We start from the raw sequence: 20,717 nt of genomic DNA, 5'->3' as shown, positions 1-20,717 counted from the left end.
ATAAGTCTGGTGTATTTATTGCAAGGCTTTGTCTTTCATAGCTGCAAAGCAATTATCTGGTATTTACAGCCTGCTCATAGCTGGGTGCAGTACTTGAGTAGTTATTACACAGCTTCGTGCTGGAGCCAGCCACTAAGCACTGAAATTTGCTTTTGCCCTTTGCTGGAGCCATGGGCTCTAGCAAAGGAAACATTTGCTGCTGATGGGGACTTCTGAGCAGTTCTTAAACATCTTTTGAACTTGGGTTTTCTTTTTAAACAAGAGTTGGAAGTGGGATTTTTAACTACTGCTCCTCAATAATGGATTACTTTTGGCCTGCTCCTGCTCCCTGAGGGTACTGGGTCATTGCTGGGGATCTGAACACAAGCAGAAAAGGCTGGGGAGCTGGTGACAGAGAGATCAGAGCTCCCAGGCCCTGCTGCCTGCAGGTTACCCTTGCTATTGCACAAGGGTGTTTATGTAAAGGTGATGCCTGGGACTGTTTCCATCTCCAGGCTGGCACTGTGCTCACTTGAAATTTAAATCAGCCTTGGTTTGGCAGGTGAGAATGAAATAGGCTGGGCAAAAGTGCTGCCAGGAGGCTGCCAGGGGATCATGGCCTGGCACAGGCGACACCTCTGACCGTCCGGTGACCTTGAAACCGAGCTGCTGCCAGGGCGGGGTGGCAGCGGGGTGACAGGGGGGCGGCCATGGAACATTGGGCAGGTGGGAAGTCAGTGAGACAGCAGGGAAGCTCTGACAGGAGCAGGAGGCAAGTGAGGACCTTGCTTTACTCATGGCTCAGCAAATGTGCAAGATCCCAGCCACACTTCCACCCTGTTCAGAGAGGTACCTGTGTTTTCTAACTTCTCCTTGTAGCACAGTTGAAAAGGGTCAAAAGTGAAACTGAGACTGTTTTCTTCTGTTCCCTGAATTACATCAACTACATCCAGAAAGGCAAGTCATGAGCTTGCTTGTGATTTTTCATAGGAACTTGGATGGATTAGTAGACTGGGGTCATGACAAAGTTACTGCTGGAAAATTAAAGCAGGGAAACTCAGTGCTTGCTGCTTTGGCTCTTAATCCCTGCCAAAAGGTGCAATATCCATTAGACTTCTGACAGAGTAGCTGGTTCTGCACTGGGGCACCAGCACACAGAGATGCCCCAGAGAGGGGGAAGCCTGGGTCAGCACCACATGCCCAGAAAGCCATTTGCAAAGTAAGCTGGTAAGTAAGAGGAGAAGGCAGCCTCCAGGCAGGACAGAGAGGGCTAAGCTATGGGTGAGGTGCCTGCTACATCCCTCTTGAGACATAACAAAGGCAGATGAGATTGCCTTGCATCACCTCTCCAGCTGTAGGCAGGCACAGGAGGGAGAGCTGCAGCACTGGAGCAGAGCAGACAGCACAGACAGTAGTGAGAATACAGCAGCCCAGGCTGATACTCTGGAAGTCACCTCCCACTCCATTCACATCAAAAGCAGTGTTTTACTCCAAAGCACACTTGTGTTTTACTGGAGAGGATTCAGCTGGTGCCTTTGTCTTACAAAGTAAAGAACATGGCCAGCAAACCCACCACAAAACCTCATTCTCTCCCACCACCCTGGAAACACAGAGGCATCTGCACTGCAGGGATGAAAAACATTTCCAAAGACAGCAAAGACACAAATTTGCAGTGAGGAGCTGGTGCTTCAGGTTAATGAAATACAGAAAGGGTGATGTGTCTCACCCTGCCTCTCCTAGCCTGGCCCTGCAGGAGTGGCTATGATCCCAGGAGCATCCCAGGAGCACAGCCCCAGCACAGAGCCCAGCTGAAAGCCCTGCCTACCCCAGCTGGCCCAGGCATGCTGCAGCAACTGGGCTTATCCTGATCAGCTGTGGGCACTTGCAGTGACACCACTTCCAGGCAGGATGTGATGCTGAGAGGAGGATGAGGCACTATCTGGTTTCAAAAACACTTTTTGACCACAAAACCTTGTTAGGCTCCTCAACTAATGCAAAATATTCTGCAGTTCATGGGCTGTCATGCTGTCATTGCACAGATTAAATTGCCTTCCAGTTAACTGTTCAGTCTATTAGAAGCAGATATTGAAGGTGAAGGAGATTCCAGTGCCCAAAAGTCCCCCAGCACTAATTACATGCAACTCGCTCATTTACATCTGTAAATGTTGTAACAAATAGACCAGTAATTGGTAGAGCAGTAATCTCTTTTTAAAATGCTTTTTAAAAAGCAGGATCCTTCTGGAGCTGCCAAAGCATGGAGCTAGACTGAGCAGGAGAGAAGCAGGACAGCTTGGGAAGAGAAGTGGGTGCTTGCACTTGGGAAGCTCTTTTAGCTGGGACTCATTGCCTTTACATCAGTCATTTACAAGTATCAATAGAGGGTGTAAAACAAACAGACAACAAACTCTGCAAAATAGGTTTATTTTAAAATTTGAACCAAATAGAGTTTGCATTTATTGCATTAATCACATGCAGGTGAATACTATAAAAATACCTGTGCAGCATTTATATATAATTTATAAAATCTTCATAGCATAAAATAGCTGTGAATCAGAACAGAAATTTTACACATAAAGCTGCATGAATGTCCCTGTCAAACTGTGCCTTTCTTGAGAGTAATTCCAATCCCCAGCTTAAATGCTCATCTTGCTGCCAAGTTTCTTCCCAGTTTTGTGATGTGGCTCCTCTGCAGGGCTCCAGTTGTGCACTGCACCTGTGTGTCATGCAGCTGTCTTAACACAAGGTGCTTAAAGGTATTTTAAACCTTATGGCAGAATTTCTGTGGTGTATGGGAGGGAGAGAGGCTGAGGATGGAACCCCATGGCTGTGGTGGCCCATGTCCAGCACTCACTCAGGGGAAGGTGTGAGTGGCCATGTGCCCTGCTGAAAGGCTCACTGGAGCTGTTTGCATGCACACAACCACATTGCATGCACAATGTGTAAAGTCCACACAACCTGAGAAAATCTAAAAATGGTTACAATTTCTGCCTGCATTTCTTCTGGAGAATGGCAACCTGGGTTTAGAGTGGTGCAGCTCTTTCACCTCACACTCCTCAGACAACTCCCAGCTATTCCAGTTTTGGAATTGATTATGTTTATCCAGGCAGTCAGTGGATGGCAAAGCACCCCCTTTACATTCTTCAGGTTCATTTTTCTTGCAGCCAGGAAGACAAGTGGGCATGGTTAGAAAGCTGGCTCTCACTGTACATTCTGCCAGGCAAGGCACAGGGGCCATGCTTGAAGCTCTGCAGCAATAGCACTGTACATTTCCCTAGCCAAGCAGACCATGTTCACTGCTGTATTTCTCAACAGCTCATTGGTCCAACAGCTGAAATATATTGTTTTAAATAAGCAGCCTGAGTTCTAGGGATGCCCTTCCTATGGACACACCTCCCTGCTATTCTACAAGTGCACACAAAGTGTTGCAGGATGCATGGAAGACCAACTGTGATGCTGTGCAGCAGCAGAAAATGATGGCATCTTGTAATTGTCACACGCTGTAGTCACCAGAGTCACTGCTCAGCTCCTTCCACAACGCAGTTTATGGACTCTACTTGTCACCCCTGCATGACAGGAAGGACTTTTTCCTTTTCCCTAGCCAGGGGAACTAAATTGGAGTTAAACAGTTTGAACTCAAGCCTCAGTGCTGTGCTAATAACTCTGCTCAGTTGTTTGCAGGCAAAGGATCTTTTAGTGGAGGCTTTCTTATTAATATCCAAGGAAATATGTTGCAAATCACATTAAACATTTTGTGCTAGCTTTTCCTTCTCTTTTATGTTTTGGGTTTGGTTTCTTTTATTTTAGATTGTAATAATGAGCAAAACCATCCACACAAAACTAGCCTGGTCTGGCAGTGCCATCAGAGGACATTATGAGCTGTGCCTAATGATGGCATTTTGATTTTGCTGGTCACATCTCTCCCCATCCCACCAGCCACTTTTTCTCTGATGCCCCAAACCTGAGCCCTGCCTTGGCTTGCTCTACTGCTTCAGGAGCAGCCCCACAGCCAGGCAGGCAGAGGCACAGCCCTGCTCTCCAGCAACCCCAACCCCACAGCAAAACAGCCTTTGCTACTGCTCTGGCAGGGATTTTGGCTGTGTGCTTATCACATTTAGTTGCCTGTGCAAAGGGTGTCTAATTATGGGACACAGTGGGGTCAGTGATTTCTAACCCAAAGTTGTCTGTGCACAGCAATTCCCATAAGTCAGATTTTTTAGGCCAGTTGCTTTGTGTTTGTGTGGCAAGGGCATGGTCGTGGTGGGGAGGTGGCTATAAGGGTGACTTCTCTCAGAAGGTGCCAGAAGCTTCCCCTGTGTCCAGCAGAACCAATGCCAGCTGGCTTCCAGACAGATCCACTGCTGGCCAAGGCTGAGCCCATCAGGAACAGTAGCAGCACCTCTGGGACGACAGAGTTAAGAAGGGAGGAAAAACCTGCACAAGTGCAGGCAGACAGAGGAGTGAAGATATGGGAGAGAAACAACTCTGCAGACACCAAGATCATAGAAGGAAGAGGAAGAGGTGCTCTGGGTGCCAGAGCAGAGACTCCCCTGCAGCCTGTGGTGAAGCCCATGATGGTGCAGCTGTGCCACTGCAGCCCGTGGAGGTCCATGGGGAGCAGAGATCCACCTGCAATCAGTGGAGGACCCCACACTGAAGCAGGGTGATGCCCTAAGACAGGTTTAAAGACCACCAGCGAAACAGGCTCCTGGCAGGACTTGTGATCCCTCAGGGGACCCATGCTGGATGAAGTGCAGCCCATGGAAAAATTCACATTGGAGACGTTTTTGGAGAGCTGGATTCTGTGGGAAGGTGCCCATGCTGGAGCAGGGGAGGAGTGTGAGGGGTTCTACCCCTGAGGAGGAAGGAGCAGCAGCAGCAACACGTGATGAACTCACTGTAACCTCCATTCCCATCCCCCTGTGATGGTGGGTAGGAGGAGCTAGAGACTACAGAAAGGAAACTGAGCCTAGGAAGAAGGGAGGGGTAGGTGAAAGGTGGTTGCAAATGTTTGGTTTTATTTCTTATTATCCTACTCTGATTAGTTTGGTAATAAATTAAACTTACTTCTCCAAGTCGAGTCTGTTTTGCCTGTGACAGTAAAACTGCTGAGTGATCTCTCCCTGCCCTTGTCTTGAGCCATGATCCTCTCATTATATTTTCTCTCCCTGGAGAGAGACGAGTGACAGAGCAGCTTTGGTGAGCCCCTGGCACACAGCCAGAGCCAAGCCCACCACACCAGTGCAGAAAGGCACAAAAACACTTTTTGGTCGAGTCAGCAGCCTGGAGTGTCCTGTCCCCACAGCGGGGGTGCTGCAGGCAGCTCTGTGAGGAGCAGCTGAGCTCACATCAGCCCCAGCAGCTGGTGCAGCAACGGCACGAGCACGGTGGCTGTGAGGCCAACGCAGGAGTACGTCACAAACTTGTAGGGCACCTCAACCTCCAGGCGTCTCCGGGCTTGCAGGTCACCCATGGGGAACTGGTAGCGATAGCCCAGCACGCCAAGGACCACGCTCTTCGTGAGCCAGCGGGTCAGCAGCACAACCAAGATCCCTGTGAAGAACCTGGCCAGCACAAACACCATTGTACTGCTGGTCAGAGGAAGCCCAGGCTGAGCACTTGTGCCAGTGTGGGCTGAAGCAGAGTACTGGTTGTTTAACCAAAATCCCACAGTTGCTCCAGCTGCTGCTCCTAAGATCGTAGTGGTGTCTCCCCTGGTAGGGCTGTAATAGTCTAATTTGGGGTAGTTGTAACATAAGACAAGAGGCACAACTATGGAGAACAATGGGCAGAAGGGGCTGGTCAACAGCAAGTGATCTATTGTGTCCCACGCAGGATACAAGAGCACAAGCAGCATGGCTGAAATCAGTGCTCCTCCAATCACATCCTGTAAAGAAAACACATTTAAAAGGCTTTGTGAGACCTGGAAGGCAAACCAGGTGTTTGGGTGATGATAAAAGACCAGTATCTGCATTGGTGGGGCCCAGCAGTGGAGGAACACCCAGAATCCAGCGATGGCATTATCCACGTGCAGGGAAAACCTGAAGCACAGGCTAAACAAAACATGACAATCCACAAACCCAACCTCAGCTTATGCATATGCATGTGTCTGTGGACACACATCCTCCTCCTCACCTGCTCCCATGTTTTGAGGGCATTCTCCACCTACGACCTGGGAAAAGGCACGTGCACAGCTCTGTCTCGGGGACAACATTGCAGAGAGCTGCCTTCACAGAAACCCTCTCCCTCCTGTAACCCTGCAATCCGTTTCATCACATCAGTGTGATTATCCCTTGCTTGCTTTGCATGAAGGGGGAGATGCTGTCCTTTGTCAGAGGCAGGCTCCCATCCCAGAAACACAAGCTCCAGGGATGGAAAGTGCAGAGCTGTGGGACGTGGTGCGTGTGCCATGGTTTCTGCCAGCAGTGGGAGGGAGGCACCTCCAGGCAGGGATACAGCAAGGAGAAATTTGTTGCCCAAGTCTCTGAAATCTGGCTTTCAGTACACTGCCTGAAGCAAGCATATAATTAAACCCTAATTTATTAACAGAGGCAAATAAGGTGTTTTGAGAACTTGACTGTTGTCAGCCACAAAGCTGAGACAGGAGGTAGCCCCTAACAAAAGCTCTCTGTATGGGAGCAGCCAGGTAAAAAGCAATAAAACAAGTTTCCCTGTGCCACCCTTCCAGGCAGCAGTGTTAGTACAGCCACAAAAAGCTGTGCAAAAGCTGAAGTTAGCCACAGACAGAAATGTCCTCTTCTAAGATTGTATCTTCCTCATGAGTCATGACAGCTGACTACTACCATGCTTGGTCACAGTCTAAAAATTATTTATGGGAGCTTCGCTTCGAGTTAGGCAGGAATGAGGGAACTTCTTCACAACAGAAATATTTAATGACATTCTGGTAAGTGCATTACTCCTGTAGGGCTGAACTTCAACTGTTTACAACTTCCATTAGATTCACAGCACATTTGGTTTTAAACAATTCCTACAGCCATTTTGCATATCCCTAATACAAATTTCCATTTATTCCCTCATCCAAAACATGAGGCTAGCCATGGAAATACACAAACTTGATCGCAGATATCTAGTATGTAAAATACCATTATATTATATACCTTTACTTCACAGTAATTCATGTTTTGATGTAAATTCTTAGATGATACTTTTACATACAAAGCTTATTTTGGCCCAACATTAAGTAACTGCCTCAATACAAAAGAGCTGGGGGCTGGTCCCAGCACTGATGTTCAGAAATCCCACACCCACTCTGTACATCAATTTCCCACACAGATGTTTGTCCAGCTCATGTTAAAAGAAAAAGTCCTCACTACCACTCTATGGGTGATCAAGGAGCAAAATTCAAAAGCTGTTCACATGCTTTTCTGTTCCAATTAAAGAAGTGTAACCAAACATTAACATTTCCTCACAAGAGCTTTGCTCAGATTTACCCAGCTGGCTCCAGCAGTTCCCAACCCAGTTGCAAACAGTCCCTATGTAGAAACCTGATTAAAGTTTTGTGAATTTTGTTATCCTCCCATTCAGCCCCAGTACAGTAACATGGCTCTTGGAAGTTTCAAGCAGGACCCAGACAATCAGCTCTGACCAGTGGCATTGTACCCATGGTCTCCAAACTGGGTGCATAAAGCAACCCACGGGCTGGGGGGAGAACATACTTTTTGCACTGCTCATAAGTAAAATAAAACATGCATTTTTAAGAAGTAATGCTTATTTCATCATTATATTTGTTAATTTTGTGTGTTTTATAATGCACATATCAGTACAGTAGTACATGTATACAATTTGTAAGTAAATAGATACATCTATATAAACATATATATATGTATCAGTACAGTAGTACATGTATACAATTTGTAAGTAAATGGATACATATATATAAACATATATATATGTATCAGTACGGTAGTACATGTATACATATATATATATATAGGAGGCCAGTGGTTTATTCTGTTTTCCCCCCATCCACCAATATCTGAGCTTCTCATTTTGGAAACTCCTCTCCAGAAGCTGCTGGAGAGCTCAGGACACGCCTGGCTAGCTGTGGTGGTCCCTTCAGTCCCGGTGTGCATGGGCAAATTTGATTTTTTGAACACCCAGAGGAGGTGGGCAAGATCCAGACCAACAGCTACATTTAGCAATGCCGAATTAATGATGTCTCCCCTTGCCTGTTCAATTAAGGACAAGGAAGGCTCCGATTTCTGCGAGAACTTGGCAGACCCTCCCTGCTGTGCCCCCCGGAGCAGGAGCTGAGTTTTTCCCGGGGGTGGAGCTGCTGTTAGCACGCCCAGGAAGCACATTCCTGCCCGTCTGCCTGTGTAAACAGATTAGCCTCTCGCCAAGCCCGCAATTATAAAGGAATTTTTAAATAAGGGCAGGCACGGATTTTGCTCAAGGTGCAGAACTACCTGCAGAATTTAAAACCTCCGGTTGCTGGGAGGTTCATCCATCCTGCTGGGATGCTCCAGCTGCCTCGGCACAGACGAGTCATCCCCAGGCTCCATTTGCCTCCCCTGAAGCCCCTCCACTGGCATGCAGCTCAGCCCTGCTCCCACACAGCACCAAACATCTGCCCTGCTTCCCTGGTATTGCCAATCCGAGCAGAAAGAACAATTTTCCCGTTCTGTCTGGTGCACAGTCACTGCCTGCCTGCATCCCCTTACATTCATTTACTGTGAGACACCACTCACACTCCTGAACTCCACTCCTAAGGACTGTGCTACACAGTGGGTGAAGTACTGGGACTATGCTGGGTGTTTATCAGCTCTAAAATATTTAAGATAAATTCAGGATTAATGGTAGTATGAAAAAACCTGAAATACAGGCCAGCAAAGGGGCAAGGGGGGAGCTTCAGAACACACACCCCCACCCCCTTGTGACCATAAAAAGTGACCTTGCACAGGACATTGTTGCTTGTAGCTCAGGGCAGTTGCAGTGCCAGCGAGGTTCTCCCATCAGCTGCGGCTCTGGAGGGAATGGCTCATATCATCTCCAATTGCTTCTTGTTTGTCAAAAATAACCTCTAAAACTTTACAGATTCACTATTTCAAAGTGTGTCCAAATTTTTACATTTTTTTTAACTTTGCCTTTTCCAGATAGCTCCAGATCCCCTCTTTAGCAGGTCCTCAGTCTCCATCATTTGAAACCTACAAAAAAAGAACCCTGCATTTCCCCTGCTTTTCACACACATGGACACTCTGATGTTGAGGTGGTGGAGATGGATGGTTGTAACTAAATTGCTTGTCAGCAGTATGAGTGTATTGCTGCCACCCCATTCTCTGGCTGGGTGATGCTGTCCTGGTAACAGCCCAGGCCATGGTGTTTGTTCCCTTTTCCCTGGGCATAGTATTCATTCTGGCACAGCTGGAAGGATGCAGATAGCTCCCATACCAGCTGACTGCCTCTACAGGAGGTCTTTAATGGTAATGTCTCTTCTAATGACATCACTGTGCTTTCTGATACACTCCTCATTCAAAAGTAAGGCCAGCAGTGCTAGAATACAAACAGATTTGTTGAGCTGAGACTACAGAAGATGAGATTATGCACTGGAGAAAAACAATGCAACTGCCCTTGTCACTCCTCCTCTGGTTCCTCCAACAAGAAAAATTCAGTTACACCAAGTCCATGGATATTTGCTTTACTAAAATGCTATGGCCACTTAATACATTATTCCATCCTTTCTGTTAAGGCCTCAGTTAAAAACCCAGAGGCTCTTTCAGCTGATGTCTTGGCACTGCTGTGCCTCAGCCTCCTGGTGGGCAGGAGCTGTCCCACCAAGGGACACAAACAGCTCTGAACTACGCTTTTTCCCCAAAGAGCCATCACTGCAGGTGGCACAGCAGAGCCAGTCCCTGTGGTGACAAGTTGCTGCAGAGAGGGGCTGTATGTGATCACTGGGCCTTTCCCACCTCCATCCCCACCATGGCACACACAGGATGAAGACCCCAGCCAAGGACATTTGCCCTTTTGGAAGGCAGCATTGCTCATACTTCAGCTAAGAAGCTTTTTTTTAAATTTTATTTTACAGCCCTTTTCCATCATGTCAAAAACACAAAGGACTTTTTCTTCTTTTCCCTAAAATCCATCTAAATTTAGAGGGGTCTTTCATTATGATGGGCCAGCAAGAGAAGTATGCAAAGAATTTTTACTGATTGACTTAAGGTCAGTAGCCCAGAAAGGGTGTCTGCAGCCTCCATGTAAGATATTGTTTTGATCCACTGAGCCTGAAAGGGAAGGTCAAGCTATATTTTATAGCTAACCTTAATCTCATGAGGGCTCCCTTTCTTACAGCCATCGAGTCGCATTACAAACACATAATTATTACTTAGTAAAAAAGATTCAATTATTTATGCATATGCAACCCACAACATATCAAACTCCTGTGAGGAAATAGTCCGAAGTTTTTATCCATATTTGGGAAGCTGGACTGCCCCTCTGTCCACTGTATAGAACAGATCAATAAAGTTTCATCTTGTCAGGAATGAACCAGCTATCACAGGCACACTGAAATCAGCTCCTCCTAAAGCAGCACTGATGTCTCTAAGCAACTATGCCCAGCAAGTCTGTCATATAAAATCACAGCTATTTTATAATTATTTTCAGCCAAACTATTTGTGCATCTCAATCCCTTGGGAAGCATTTCCTTCCAGCTGAAAAGAAGAAACCTGTCATTTTTGAGGAGGAGCCCTGCTGCGGGCCGGCCCTCAGGGCAGGTCGCTGGCCACGCTTGAGCCCGTGACTCACCGGGCTGCAATCCCTGCGGCACTCCCAGGCTGAGCCAGCCCCGGCCACTGCTGGCTGAAAACAGCGATACTATTGCACAAAGGCCTTTGCTAAGGAGCAGCTCGGTTGCCCAAGCGCATTCCTCGCAATTAAACTTTAGAAATGGAGAGCTCCATTGAGGTGCCGGGCTGGGCTCACCCGGCTCGGCCCAGGCCCGGGCGCTGCGGCCTCCGCGCGCTGTAATCAGCTCGTGAGGACTCCAATTGCGATAGCCCGAGGGATTCCCCGCAGCTCCCCTCAGTGCACAGCCCCAAACCCAGCGGCACAACTCGTCTGTCCCTGTGCTGGCATGGCCACCAGCCTGGGGAGCTGCAGGGGAGCAGAGCTGGAGGCACATCCTTACCAGGACTGTGTGCATCCCTGTGTAGAGCCTGCTCAGACACACCAACGTCGAGAACATGAACGCTGCTGCGAGGCCGAGCTCGAATGGATACTGTGAAAAGGGGACAAAAATAATTAAATACATCATTAAACCAAGCAGCTGGGCTGACACAAGCATCTTGTGCTGGGAAGGGGCTCCTGAGCTGTGCTTTCCCCAGGAGATGAATGTGACCTGAGACAAGGTCCCCTCAACCAACACTCAACCCTGCTGGAAGGTCATTTCATCCTCTGCAAGGTCTGGTCTCTCTCTGTGGAGACATCTGGGTAATAAATGGTATTTGCAGAATTGTTCTCTACAATATCTATCTGCAAAACCCATGTTAGTGTTAAAGAGCTTAAGGAAAAAGGCATGTTGTACAAGGCATGGCTGAGGTAGCACTGCAGTCTGAGCCCAGCCAAGGGGACTGTGACAGCTGCAGAGTGTGACCAGAAGTGTGATCAATAGTCCTCGAGCAGTGGGCTGAGTGGGGAGAATCAATGTCTGGGCTGAAACCACAATCCAGCTATTAAAGCAGTCAGGACCACTCTTCCCCGTGACACTTAAAGGTTTAATCATCTTCTTATGAAGCTGGTTTTGCCTAATACCCTCTCTGAGTAGTCTAAAAACATAGAAAGAACCATTTAAATAAATCAACATTAAAAATTTTTAAAAGTCACATTTGGTAAAGAATAAGCTTAACATATTAGCCCTTAATCCAATCATTCAAACCATGAAACTGAGTGGGCTGCTGGCTCCTTTCAGTCCATAAGGGAGATTTTTCTGTAAAGAGTAAATCAACTCAAAATATAAATTAAGGCAATTAATTCATCGAATTTGACACAAGGTCTCTATCTTCTGCCTGAGGCTCATGACTGACCAGGGTGGCCACAGGTCAGCACAAAAATGCCTCTGTGGAAATTCTAAGCATAACAGCTCTCTTCTGACCCTTTCCCCTGGCATATTCCAGCCTGCTGAATGAAGAGCTCAGACCCAGCTGAAGATGTCACTCCCAGTTCATAAAACACAAACTTTCCTCATTTCTCTAAGCCTTTGGAACATTTGCACCCACTTGACTCCTCCCTCAGCAGGCAGCCTTCGAGCTAGTCCAGATCAGTAATTGATGATTAGGGCATCTTGAGAAGATAGCAGCATAATGTACTGGGAGATTTTTCCATCTTAATAGAGGCAATTAAACCATTTAATTATTTGACAGCAGCTTTATAGTTTTATGGCAGTTTCCAAGAAGCACAAGACAGCCTGTGAAGAGCTGCATGTCCCTCTGGTCACTTGTGGATTGAGGAGAAGGTGATGCTGACCAGGTCATCTTGGCAGCCCTGACACTTGGGATGGAGCTGGCTTCCAAATATATGACAGTATTATTATATGACAAATATTCCCTCTTATGGCTCCTTGTCCCCATGTCACTGTCAAGCTGCCCTGACCAGTTACCACACATGGGTTTATCCCTTGAGAAGGCTGAGAAACATTCTTAAATACAATGCAGCCAGGAAGTTATTATTGCTATAGTACAGGAAACACAGGCTTGGATTCATTAAATGGAATGAAAATAATTAGCATGGAGAAATGAGTTTCCAGGAAATAAACATTTTAGGAAGATGATGAGGAAAAATGATGAGACTTCCCGAAGCAGTCTGCAGCTCCTACAGTGCAGTGAAGTTGCTGTTACTCCTCTGACAAGCAGGCTTCCCAATCATGTTGTGCGCTGTTAGTCTAACACAGGCTGGAGCCAGGGGATTTCCAGGAATGCTTTTCCTTTCATACAGAAACCATGTGACACAGAGCTCCTTTGGTTTCCCTGGGAGCCAGCATGTCCCAGTGTGCAGCACTGACTTGGTGGGCATGGGGTGAGCACAAAGTGCTGGCTCCCAGCACCTTCCCTGCATGGTCACCCCACATGCAAAAACACAGTGACCCCAACAAACTACAGCAGGGCAGTGCAGCCTGCCAGCAGCTCTGAGAGGAATCCATGCATAAAAAAGGACATTTCCACTAAATTTCTTTTTGTGTCTATTATTAACCAGCTACAGGTAAGCACAGGGAAGAATACACACGTGTAAAAATAAATAAAGAACTCCTCTGGAAGTAGCAACATCTTTGGATTTGCAGGCTTTATATGGCTTGCTGGAAGAAGACACAGGCTTTTCTTGTTTTAATATATTTTCTTTTTCTCCTTCTGTTTTCTTTTTGTACCCCTACCTTGTACTGGTTCATGGTTGCAATGAAAAAGGAGAAGGAGATGGCTGTAGCTGCCATGGCGTGGGTGGATGGCATCCCATACTCTGCATTCGTCCTCATCTCCAGCTTCACAACAGGTGGTGACAGGGGCCGAGGCCACTTCAGGATGTCCTTGGAGACCTGGCCTATGTACATCACTATCTGGGGACAGGAAAGGCCACAGGCTGTCAGTCAGCACAGGCAATCCCCATGCAGCCCACCCAAGAACCACCTGTATTTCTGCGCTTTTTCCTGCAGAATCCAGCCCTCCAAGCGGAGAATTTATCCCCTGAATTATTAAAGGGGTTTCCATTAGCTCAGCCAGCGAAGGAAGTGGTGGTTTTGCTGCACTCTGTGGTAACCTGAGCAGAAGTGGGACCAGAAGGAGGGTTGGCTGATGAGATTCAGCAGTACAGGACAGTGTGAGACAGACAGCTGGCTCCCACCCCATGCCAGAGAAGTTTATGTTTCCTCCCTATCCCTTACAACCCCTCTCCTGCAAAGAAAGCAGCCACAAGAGAAATTTTTCCACCTCATCTTCAAATCACAGCTGTGTCCAGCAGCAGCTCCCCCATTCCCTGCAGCTCCCACTCACCCAGAGCTGCAGGAGCTCTGCACAGCACCCCTGTGGTTATTAAATGACAGCCTCAGCATCCTCGCAGAGGCAGCAGAGGGAAAACTGGACAGGCAACATGAGCTACCAGTTCTCCTGCCTATCTCCCCAGTAAAAGGCTTCTATTCCCTGCTTGGGACACCAGAGGTTTAAGCAAGGGCTGCATTAATTCACTCTGGAGCACAGCAACACAGTACTTTTAGAGGAAATGTCACATTCTCACATCAACAAGGAAAGCAGAGGTAAGGGGCAGTGCTGTCCAGTATCCCTGAGAGCTGCTGCCCATCCAGCCATGGGCATCCTGGCTCCTTAGCACCCTCTTCCCAAAGGCAGTAGGCTCTCAGCATCCACAGTGAGGACATCTGAGAAAAGTTAACCAGGCTGTCCCTGTAGGATGTATTTGCTTTCTGTTGTAGCCCTCCTCCCTTTACAAAATGTAGCCACACATAGGCAGAGGAGGCTTTTTAAAACAAAGCCAAGCAAACCTTTTTTCTTTTTTTTTTTTCTTAGTACAAAAATCAGGCTAACTGATGTCTGCCATGAAAGCTCAGTTGCTGTGTGAGACAGCTCACTCTTCTGCTTCTCATGCTTCCACCAGCAAAGGAGGGGGCTTAAAATAACATCCTTCCCTTGCTACTGGTGTTGGCCATATGCTGGAACAGCAACACAATCACCCACTGCCACATTTGTCACCAGGCACACTCCATCCCTCTCTCTCCCAATCAGCCATTTAAAAAATGGTTTCACATGAAAAGAAAGATGGCAGGATTCGGGATTCACAAGTCAGAACCAGGAAAAAGCCAGTCATGCCTTCATCCTTCTCTCTACAGCACAGCACATGCCAGAGAGTGCTAGACTTAGAGCCAGCACCAGGGCCTGGAAAAGTGACTGCTGGTGCCTTTGCATCCTTTATCCCTCATCGTGTGAATCACATTACTGCCTCATTATCAGCAGCAGGTGGACACACCTGGCTGCTCCTATGGGCACACACAGCTCAGGGAAGGCAGTGAATACCCTGCCCCACACTGTCCACAGTAAACAAAGACTCAAGGAACAAACATCTTTTAAAAACCTTCTGTGTGGGTTTATTTAGTTAATGCCTTCAGTTTCCAAATGGATGCAGGCACATGTTTGGAAGTTAATTAAATTCCAAGGTTGAAAGAAAAATTGCTCTCTCGGGCAGAACATAAAACATTGAGGCTGCCATTTGTGATACCATCTGAGAGGCAAGGTAGGATGAGCCAGTTTATCAGCAGTCCTCTATAATAATGACTTCCACTTGTGGAAGTATTATTAGCACTAGAACATAAGAGCATTGCAGAAAAGGAAATGAGTCATCTCAAAAATGAAGGCTATGCTAGGACTCCTGTGATGGTGAAAAACAGACTGAATGCTGGAGGTGGGATGGGTAAGTGAAAATACCAGGCATCCTCACAACACCCTCCCCTTCCTGGCATCCCAGATTAAATTCTGACCCTTCTACTTTTTAGAAACAAATTGTACAGGCGGTAAGGAGAGGTGAGACAACTTTCATAAAACATGCAGGGGACTCCAGAATATGCCCAGACTAAGCACTGATCTCTGAAGCACCAGACCTTTGCCTTTAGCTTATTCGGGTACTGTGCACGTGACTTTACACACATTAATGTGAATTATGGCACTTGTAGGTGGGATAAAACACCCCCCAGCAGCTGAACTGGCAGGCTGCCCAAGAGAGTGAACAACAGGTGCACATTGCTTAAGGCCACCCTGCACAGGTGGGGCTGTGTCACCTGCACCCCATGGCTGCAGGGGCTGGGGGAGCACAGCACTGCCCAGGCTGCAGGGGCTGGGGGAGCACAGCACTGCCCAGGCTCTGCCCAGGCTGCAGGGGCTGGGGGAGCACAGCACTGCCCAGGCTGCAGGGGCTGGGGGAGCACAGCTCTGCCCAGGCTCTTTGCTCACAGCACAGCAAAGCAAACAGAGCTCCTGGCAGAGCTGCCTGCCCCGAGCAGTGGGTGCCCTCCCTGGGGACAGCCCCATGCAGGAGTGGCACCCTTCTCTCATGCACATCCATGTTTTCCAAATGCAGTGAAAATGACTCTGAACTCTACCGGGTTAAATCCTTGCAACAAATCAACAAATTTAAGCAGCAATAAAAACAAGCAAACAACCAAAAAAAAAAAAAATCCCAAAACTGTAAGCAACTTAAACCCAAGACCTTGCTCAAACTCTGCTGCCTACCACTACAGATGGGCTGGCCTGTGCTAAGGGCAATAGCAGTCCTTTACAGTAAGCCAGGTGAAGGAAAGGCAAGGCTTTATTGCCACTTTGGGTGAACAGCATTACATTTTACTACACAAAGGCAATTGGCAGTTGCTATAGCAGCAAGACAGCCTCTGTAGTTTTTTCTGAGAGCTTCCTCTTAATTTGCTCTGAGTCATATATATGGTCTATCTCCAAAAATACTTCTTCACCTGAGCCTTTGCATCAGGATAAACAAGACAAACCTCTCTTTGTATTTTAACAGATTTTGCTTTAGTGAACGGCTACAAAACCAAATTCGAGGCATTAGCATCCACACAGGTGTGAACAGGTATTCATTTGTTCCAACATCTGCAGGAGATCCCTCTGGGGTGAGGGGCTGCTCCCCTCCTTCTGAGCATCTGAGTGCCATCAAATGACCTGTTTCCCTGACATTCCCATGCCTCTGGTGTGTAAGTCAACCATCTAAGAGGAGGTTTTTTCTCACCTGCAGGTGTTGTCTGGCATTTGCAATGGTTTCCCCTCACTCCTCACATGCATCACTCCCATGACAGGAAGCAAGAGCTCTGGAAGCAGATTTACACCACAGTGCAGACAGACACAACTAAGCCCTGTGCAGAGGTGTGGCAGCAGTGCCACAGAGTGCAATTTCCCCTCTGGAAAGTTCCTATGGCAGCTGCCCAGACCCTGAGCCTGGCAGGATTGAGGAAACATGCTCAGTGCTGCAGGTGGGCTGTGTGTGACATCCTCCTTCATCCCTGCCCTGCTACAACCCCTGCACAGGATGGACACACCTGAGCCTCCCACTGGCATATGAAGGTCAGGAGGAGCAATTCTTTTTTAAATTCTGTAATATTTAAGCTAAACAGAAGGGAAGCAGATAATATTTGTTTTCAGCTTCTGATTTTGCAGCTGTCCTTATCTTCATTATTGATCTGTTAAAAGGACAAGACAAAATTCTAGAGAAGACACATGGTCAAATAGCATTGGCAGTTTCTGAGACTCACAGTATGGCAGCCTGACTTTGAATCTGCTGGTTTAGCTCCAAAATAGAAACTCTATAACCTGGCTCTAGAAACCCTGATCTGCAGTGGTATATGTCATCTTCCCAGAAAGGAAATTTACAGCTTGAAAATGATGTTACTTAGGGGTTCTTTCACAAGCACTGTGCACTGATAGGAGTGACCAAGCATATTGAAGAAAGAAAAGAAGGATGCACTATTAATAAACATTTGCAGATTAGTCAAGCAGCAGTAAAGACTGTATGTGGTTGCTGAGGCAGGCGTGACTTTGATTTCTCATACAGAAATTAAGCCAAGCACCCAGCCTGCACTGTCCCATGACCAGATAAACACTGTAGCAGATTCTAGCTGTGACTGTGTCCCTCAAGCATCACTTGGTTCAGAGAGGAAGAGGAGCAGGGCAAGGAAAAGCTTGTCCTTGTGGAGGTACTCCTCCTACCCCAGTCAATGCCAAGAGCTAAGGCTTGGCCCCAGGAAAGCACACCATGGAAGTCACTGAGCAGCACTGCTGGCCCCTTGCCTTGGCAGCAGCCCAGGTGCAAGAAGCCCTGCAGGGCAGAGGAGCCCCAGACAGCACCAGCCTGGGGCCCTAAGCCCCCCCTCAGATTGTGTCCTGCTCCCCAGCCCCTCCTTGGCTGCTCCCCATGGGCCAACCCCAGCAGCAGGGCTGGGACCCTCCTAGAGCCCCACACACCTTGGGAGAGGGCAGCTGGCTCTCCTAGAGCCCCACACACCTTGGGAGAGGGCAGCTGGCTCTCCTAGAGCCCCACACACCTTGGGAGAGGGCAGCTGGCTCTCCTAGAGCCCCACACACCTTGGGAGAGGGCAGCTGGCTCTCCTAGAGCTCCACACACCTTGGGAGAGGGCAGCTGCCTCTCCTAGAGCTCCACACACCTTGGAAGAGGGCAGCTGGCTGTTCTAGAGCCCCACACACCTTGGGAGAGGGCAGCTGGCTCTCCTAGAGCCCCACACACCTTGAGAGAGGGCAGCTGGCTCTCCTAGAGCCCCACACACCTTGGGAGAGGGCAGCTGGCTCTCCTAGAGCCCCACACACCTTGGGAGAGGGCAGCTGGCTCTCCTAGAGCTCCAGCACCTGCCATTTCCAGTGTGGGTATTGCTTCCCAGAAAATACATCAACCTTGCGCTGGCTGCACAGGAGCTTTGCACGTTTCCAAGGGTTTGGCCAGGGTCCATGGGACACTCAAGGTCATATTCAGCTGGTGGGATGCTCAAACCCTTGGGCTGTCCCAGCCACCATGGGAATAGCAAATCCAACAGGCAGGTCTCCAGCCCCCCAAGGAGCACAGCATTCACAGCACAGGGCAGCAGGAGGCAGGGGGACAGGGAAGACACAGCATGGGCAGCTTCCAAAAAAGTTGTATATATCTATATATATAAAAGGAAAGAGGACTTTGTCTCAATTCAGGCTTCAGAAACACAAAACCAGAACCAGATCAGTAGAACCTCAAGCCTCCAGAAGCACAACCAGCCAACACTTAACATATTCACTCTGTCTTTAAAAGAAACCTTTAGACAAAATCTATAAGGTAGTTGACTATCTCATAATGGGCTTAGAGAAGGCTGGCAGCAGGGAAAAGTACTGTCACATTGATCTGGTTTGTCATCTAACATCTAAAACTGTAAATTGTTACACCTAGAAGTTCTATTGAAATACAAAAGGTTTCCAGTTGAAACTTCACCTTAAATGATTCAGAGCTTGTCTCAGTTATGAAAGCCTTATTGGCACTTTTTCTTCAAGGGTGGAGTACAGCTGCCAGCTCTTGCAAAATTCCCTTTCAATCAACACTTTATCAACTTGCACACACCATTTATTTTTGTATGCTGACATGTAGTTACTCATGTGCCTGAATACAATTTTACATGTTCTTGTGCAGTGCAATATTTGGAGCTTGGCTTTCAAGTGACTGTGTTTGTCAGCAGCTCCAGGCTTGTTTCAGTCAAGTGTTGCAAAGGCACTAAAACTAACAAACATAAGAATTGTTAAACCCAAAGTTTGCTTCCAAGGGTGTTTTCAATCACTGCACAGCAATATCAGTGGCATCACAATTGCAGGTGAGCTCCTGCTGGTTAGGAAACTCCTGCTTACCCTGAGAGGGAGTTCGGGGCTGATCATTGCTGAGTAACTAAATGCTGACACTTTCAGCTTTAGAAAACTGTTCCTCTGAAAAGCAAGATGGAAAGCTAAACTCCTATGGACTCAGGTCCAGGGCCTTCTCAGATTGCTGCAGATGTCCCCACCCAGTGCTGCTCAGGGAGCCCCAAGGGGCACACACAGCTTGGCATCACCAGACACCCAAACTCTGCCTCCCTTCAGAGGTGCCACCTACCCCTGAGTCAGCACTTATCACTGTCACATGCCAAAGGCTCCCACACCTGCCCCAACAAAGTCCTTGCTGGCCAACTCATATTTACATTGCATAAATTAAAGTTTTATAGGCTATGAAGAGGTGTGGCCTGAGGAAAAAACACAGAAAAGGAGATTTCCAGGCATGCTGAATAGCAAACTGAAACAGTAAGTATTTTTTCCAGGTCTCTGCCCTTGAAATTCCACACCAAAATAAAGATTTCAAACTTGAAGCAGTACAAAAAGTAAAAAACAAACAAACAGAAATAAAGTGAGCTTTCACCTCTTGAGCTGAGATGTGCAGTAAATTTAAAGTACATTTGGGGACTGTGTGAAGCTGTTTCTCATCTCTGCACTTCCTGGCTGAAATTGCAAGAGTCACAGGCATGAAAGCCTTGCCTGTGCAGTTTCAAGAGTGTTTACTTCAAATTGCTGGAGAAGAGAAGCGAAGACACCAGGGGACCTTCATTACTGACTCAGCACCTTTCTCAGAGGTTTCATGCAGTTATTTCCTCCATCTGTTCACAAAGGTAAAGCTGAAGCCTGCATATATACCCTGAATCCTCAGAGGCAAGGCCCCATGGAAGCACAACATGCTGCTTTAGGCTGCCAAAGCATCTGGATGCAAAACCAGTCAGCATTTCCCACAGCCATCCACCTGAACAGGAAAGCACAAGCAGCTGGCTCTGGGGACCCAGGGCTGGAGAAGACATTCCAGGGTTCCAAGTCCACTCCTCTGCTGCTGCTGAAATAAACTTTATAATTTTTCTTTCTGCCCTTCACCCTTCTAGAGCTATTTCACAACCTTTGGCTTCAACTGAAATTATTCATGACTGCCTTATGCATGTTTCTTCTTGTGACTGTAGTTTTATTTTAAGAAGCTCCTTCCTTCCCATGGTTTTTGCAGCCAGCCCCATTCTCTCTCCAACTTCATTTTGCTAGGGATTTATCTAAGCTTTCAGTCTCTGCTCAGAAAATAGTGTGTTCTTTAATCATCCCTGGCCCTGCTCCAATTTGAAATTATCTTTCTCAAAAGGGGGTGACTGGCTCTGCATAAACTATTACAGATAAGATGGCAGGAACTCTTTGTAAACACCA

At 47.5% G+C, this 20,717-nt stretch overlaps 1 protein-coding gene across 1 annotated transcript in view; it reads right to left on the bottom strand.

The window, feature by feature from the left end:
- Window positions 1-2,384: 2,384 nt before the first annotated feature.
- Window positions 2,385-20,717, bottom strand: part of SGPP2 (sphingosine-1-phosphate phosphatase 2) — a 35,044-nt gene continuing 16,711 nt past the window's right edge. The window contains exons 3-5 of the mRNA XM_066556612.1: window positions 13,358-13,537; window positions 11,123-11,212; window positions 2,385-5,863 (exon numbers count right to left, since the gene is read on the bottom strand). Of these exons, the coding sequence (XP_066412709.1) occupies window positions 5,321-5,863; window positions 11,123-11,212; window positions 13,358-13,537 (813 nt within the window). The 3' untranslated portion in view covers window positions 2,385-5,320. The remainder of the gene's footprint in view (window positions 5,864-11,122; window positions 11,213-13,357; window positions 13,538-20,717) is intronic.

This window comes from Molothrus aeneus, chromosome 10 (assembly GCF_037042795.1).
Source record: "Molothrus aeneus isolate 106 chromosome 10, BPBGC_Maene_1.0, whole genome shotgun sequence".
NCBI classification, from domain to species: domain Eukaryota; kingdom Metazoa; phylum Chordata; class Aves; order Passeriformes; family Icteridae; genus Molothrus; species Molothrus aeneus.
The sequence above is the reverse complement of the archived record's forward strand: the minus strand, read 5'-3'. Positions and strand labels throughout refer to the sequence as shown.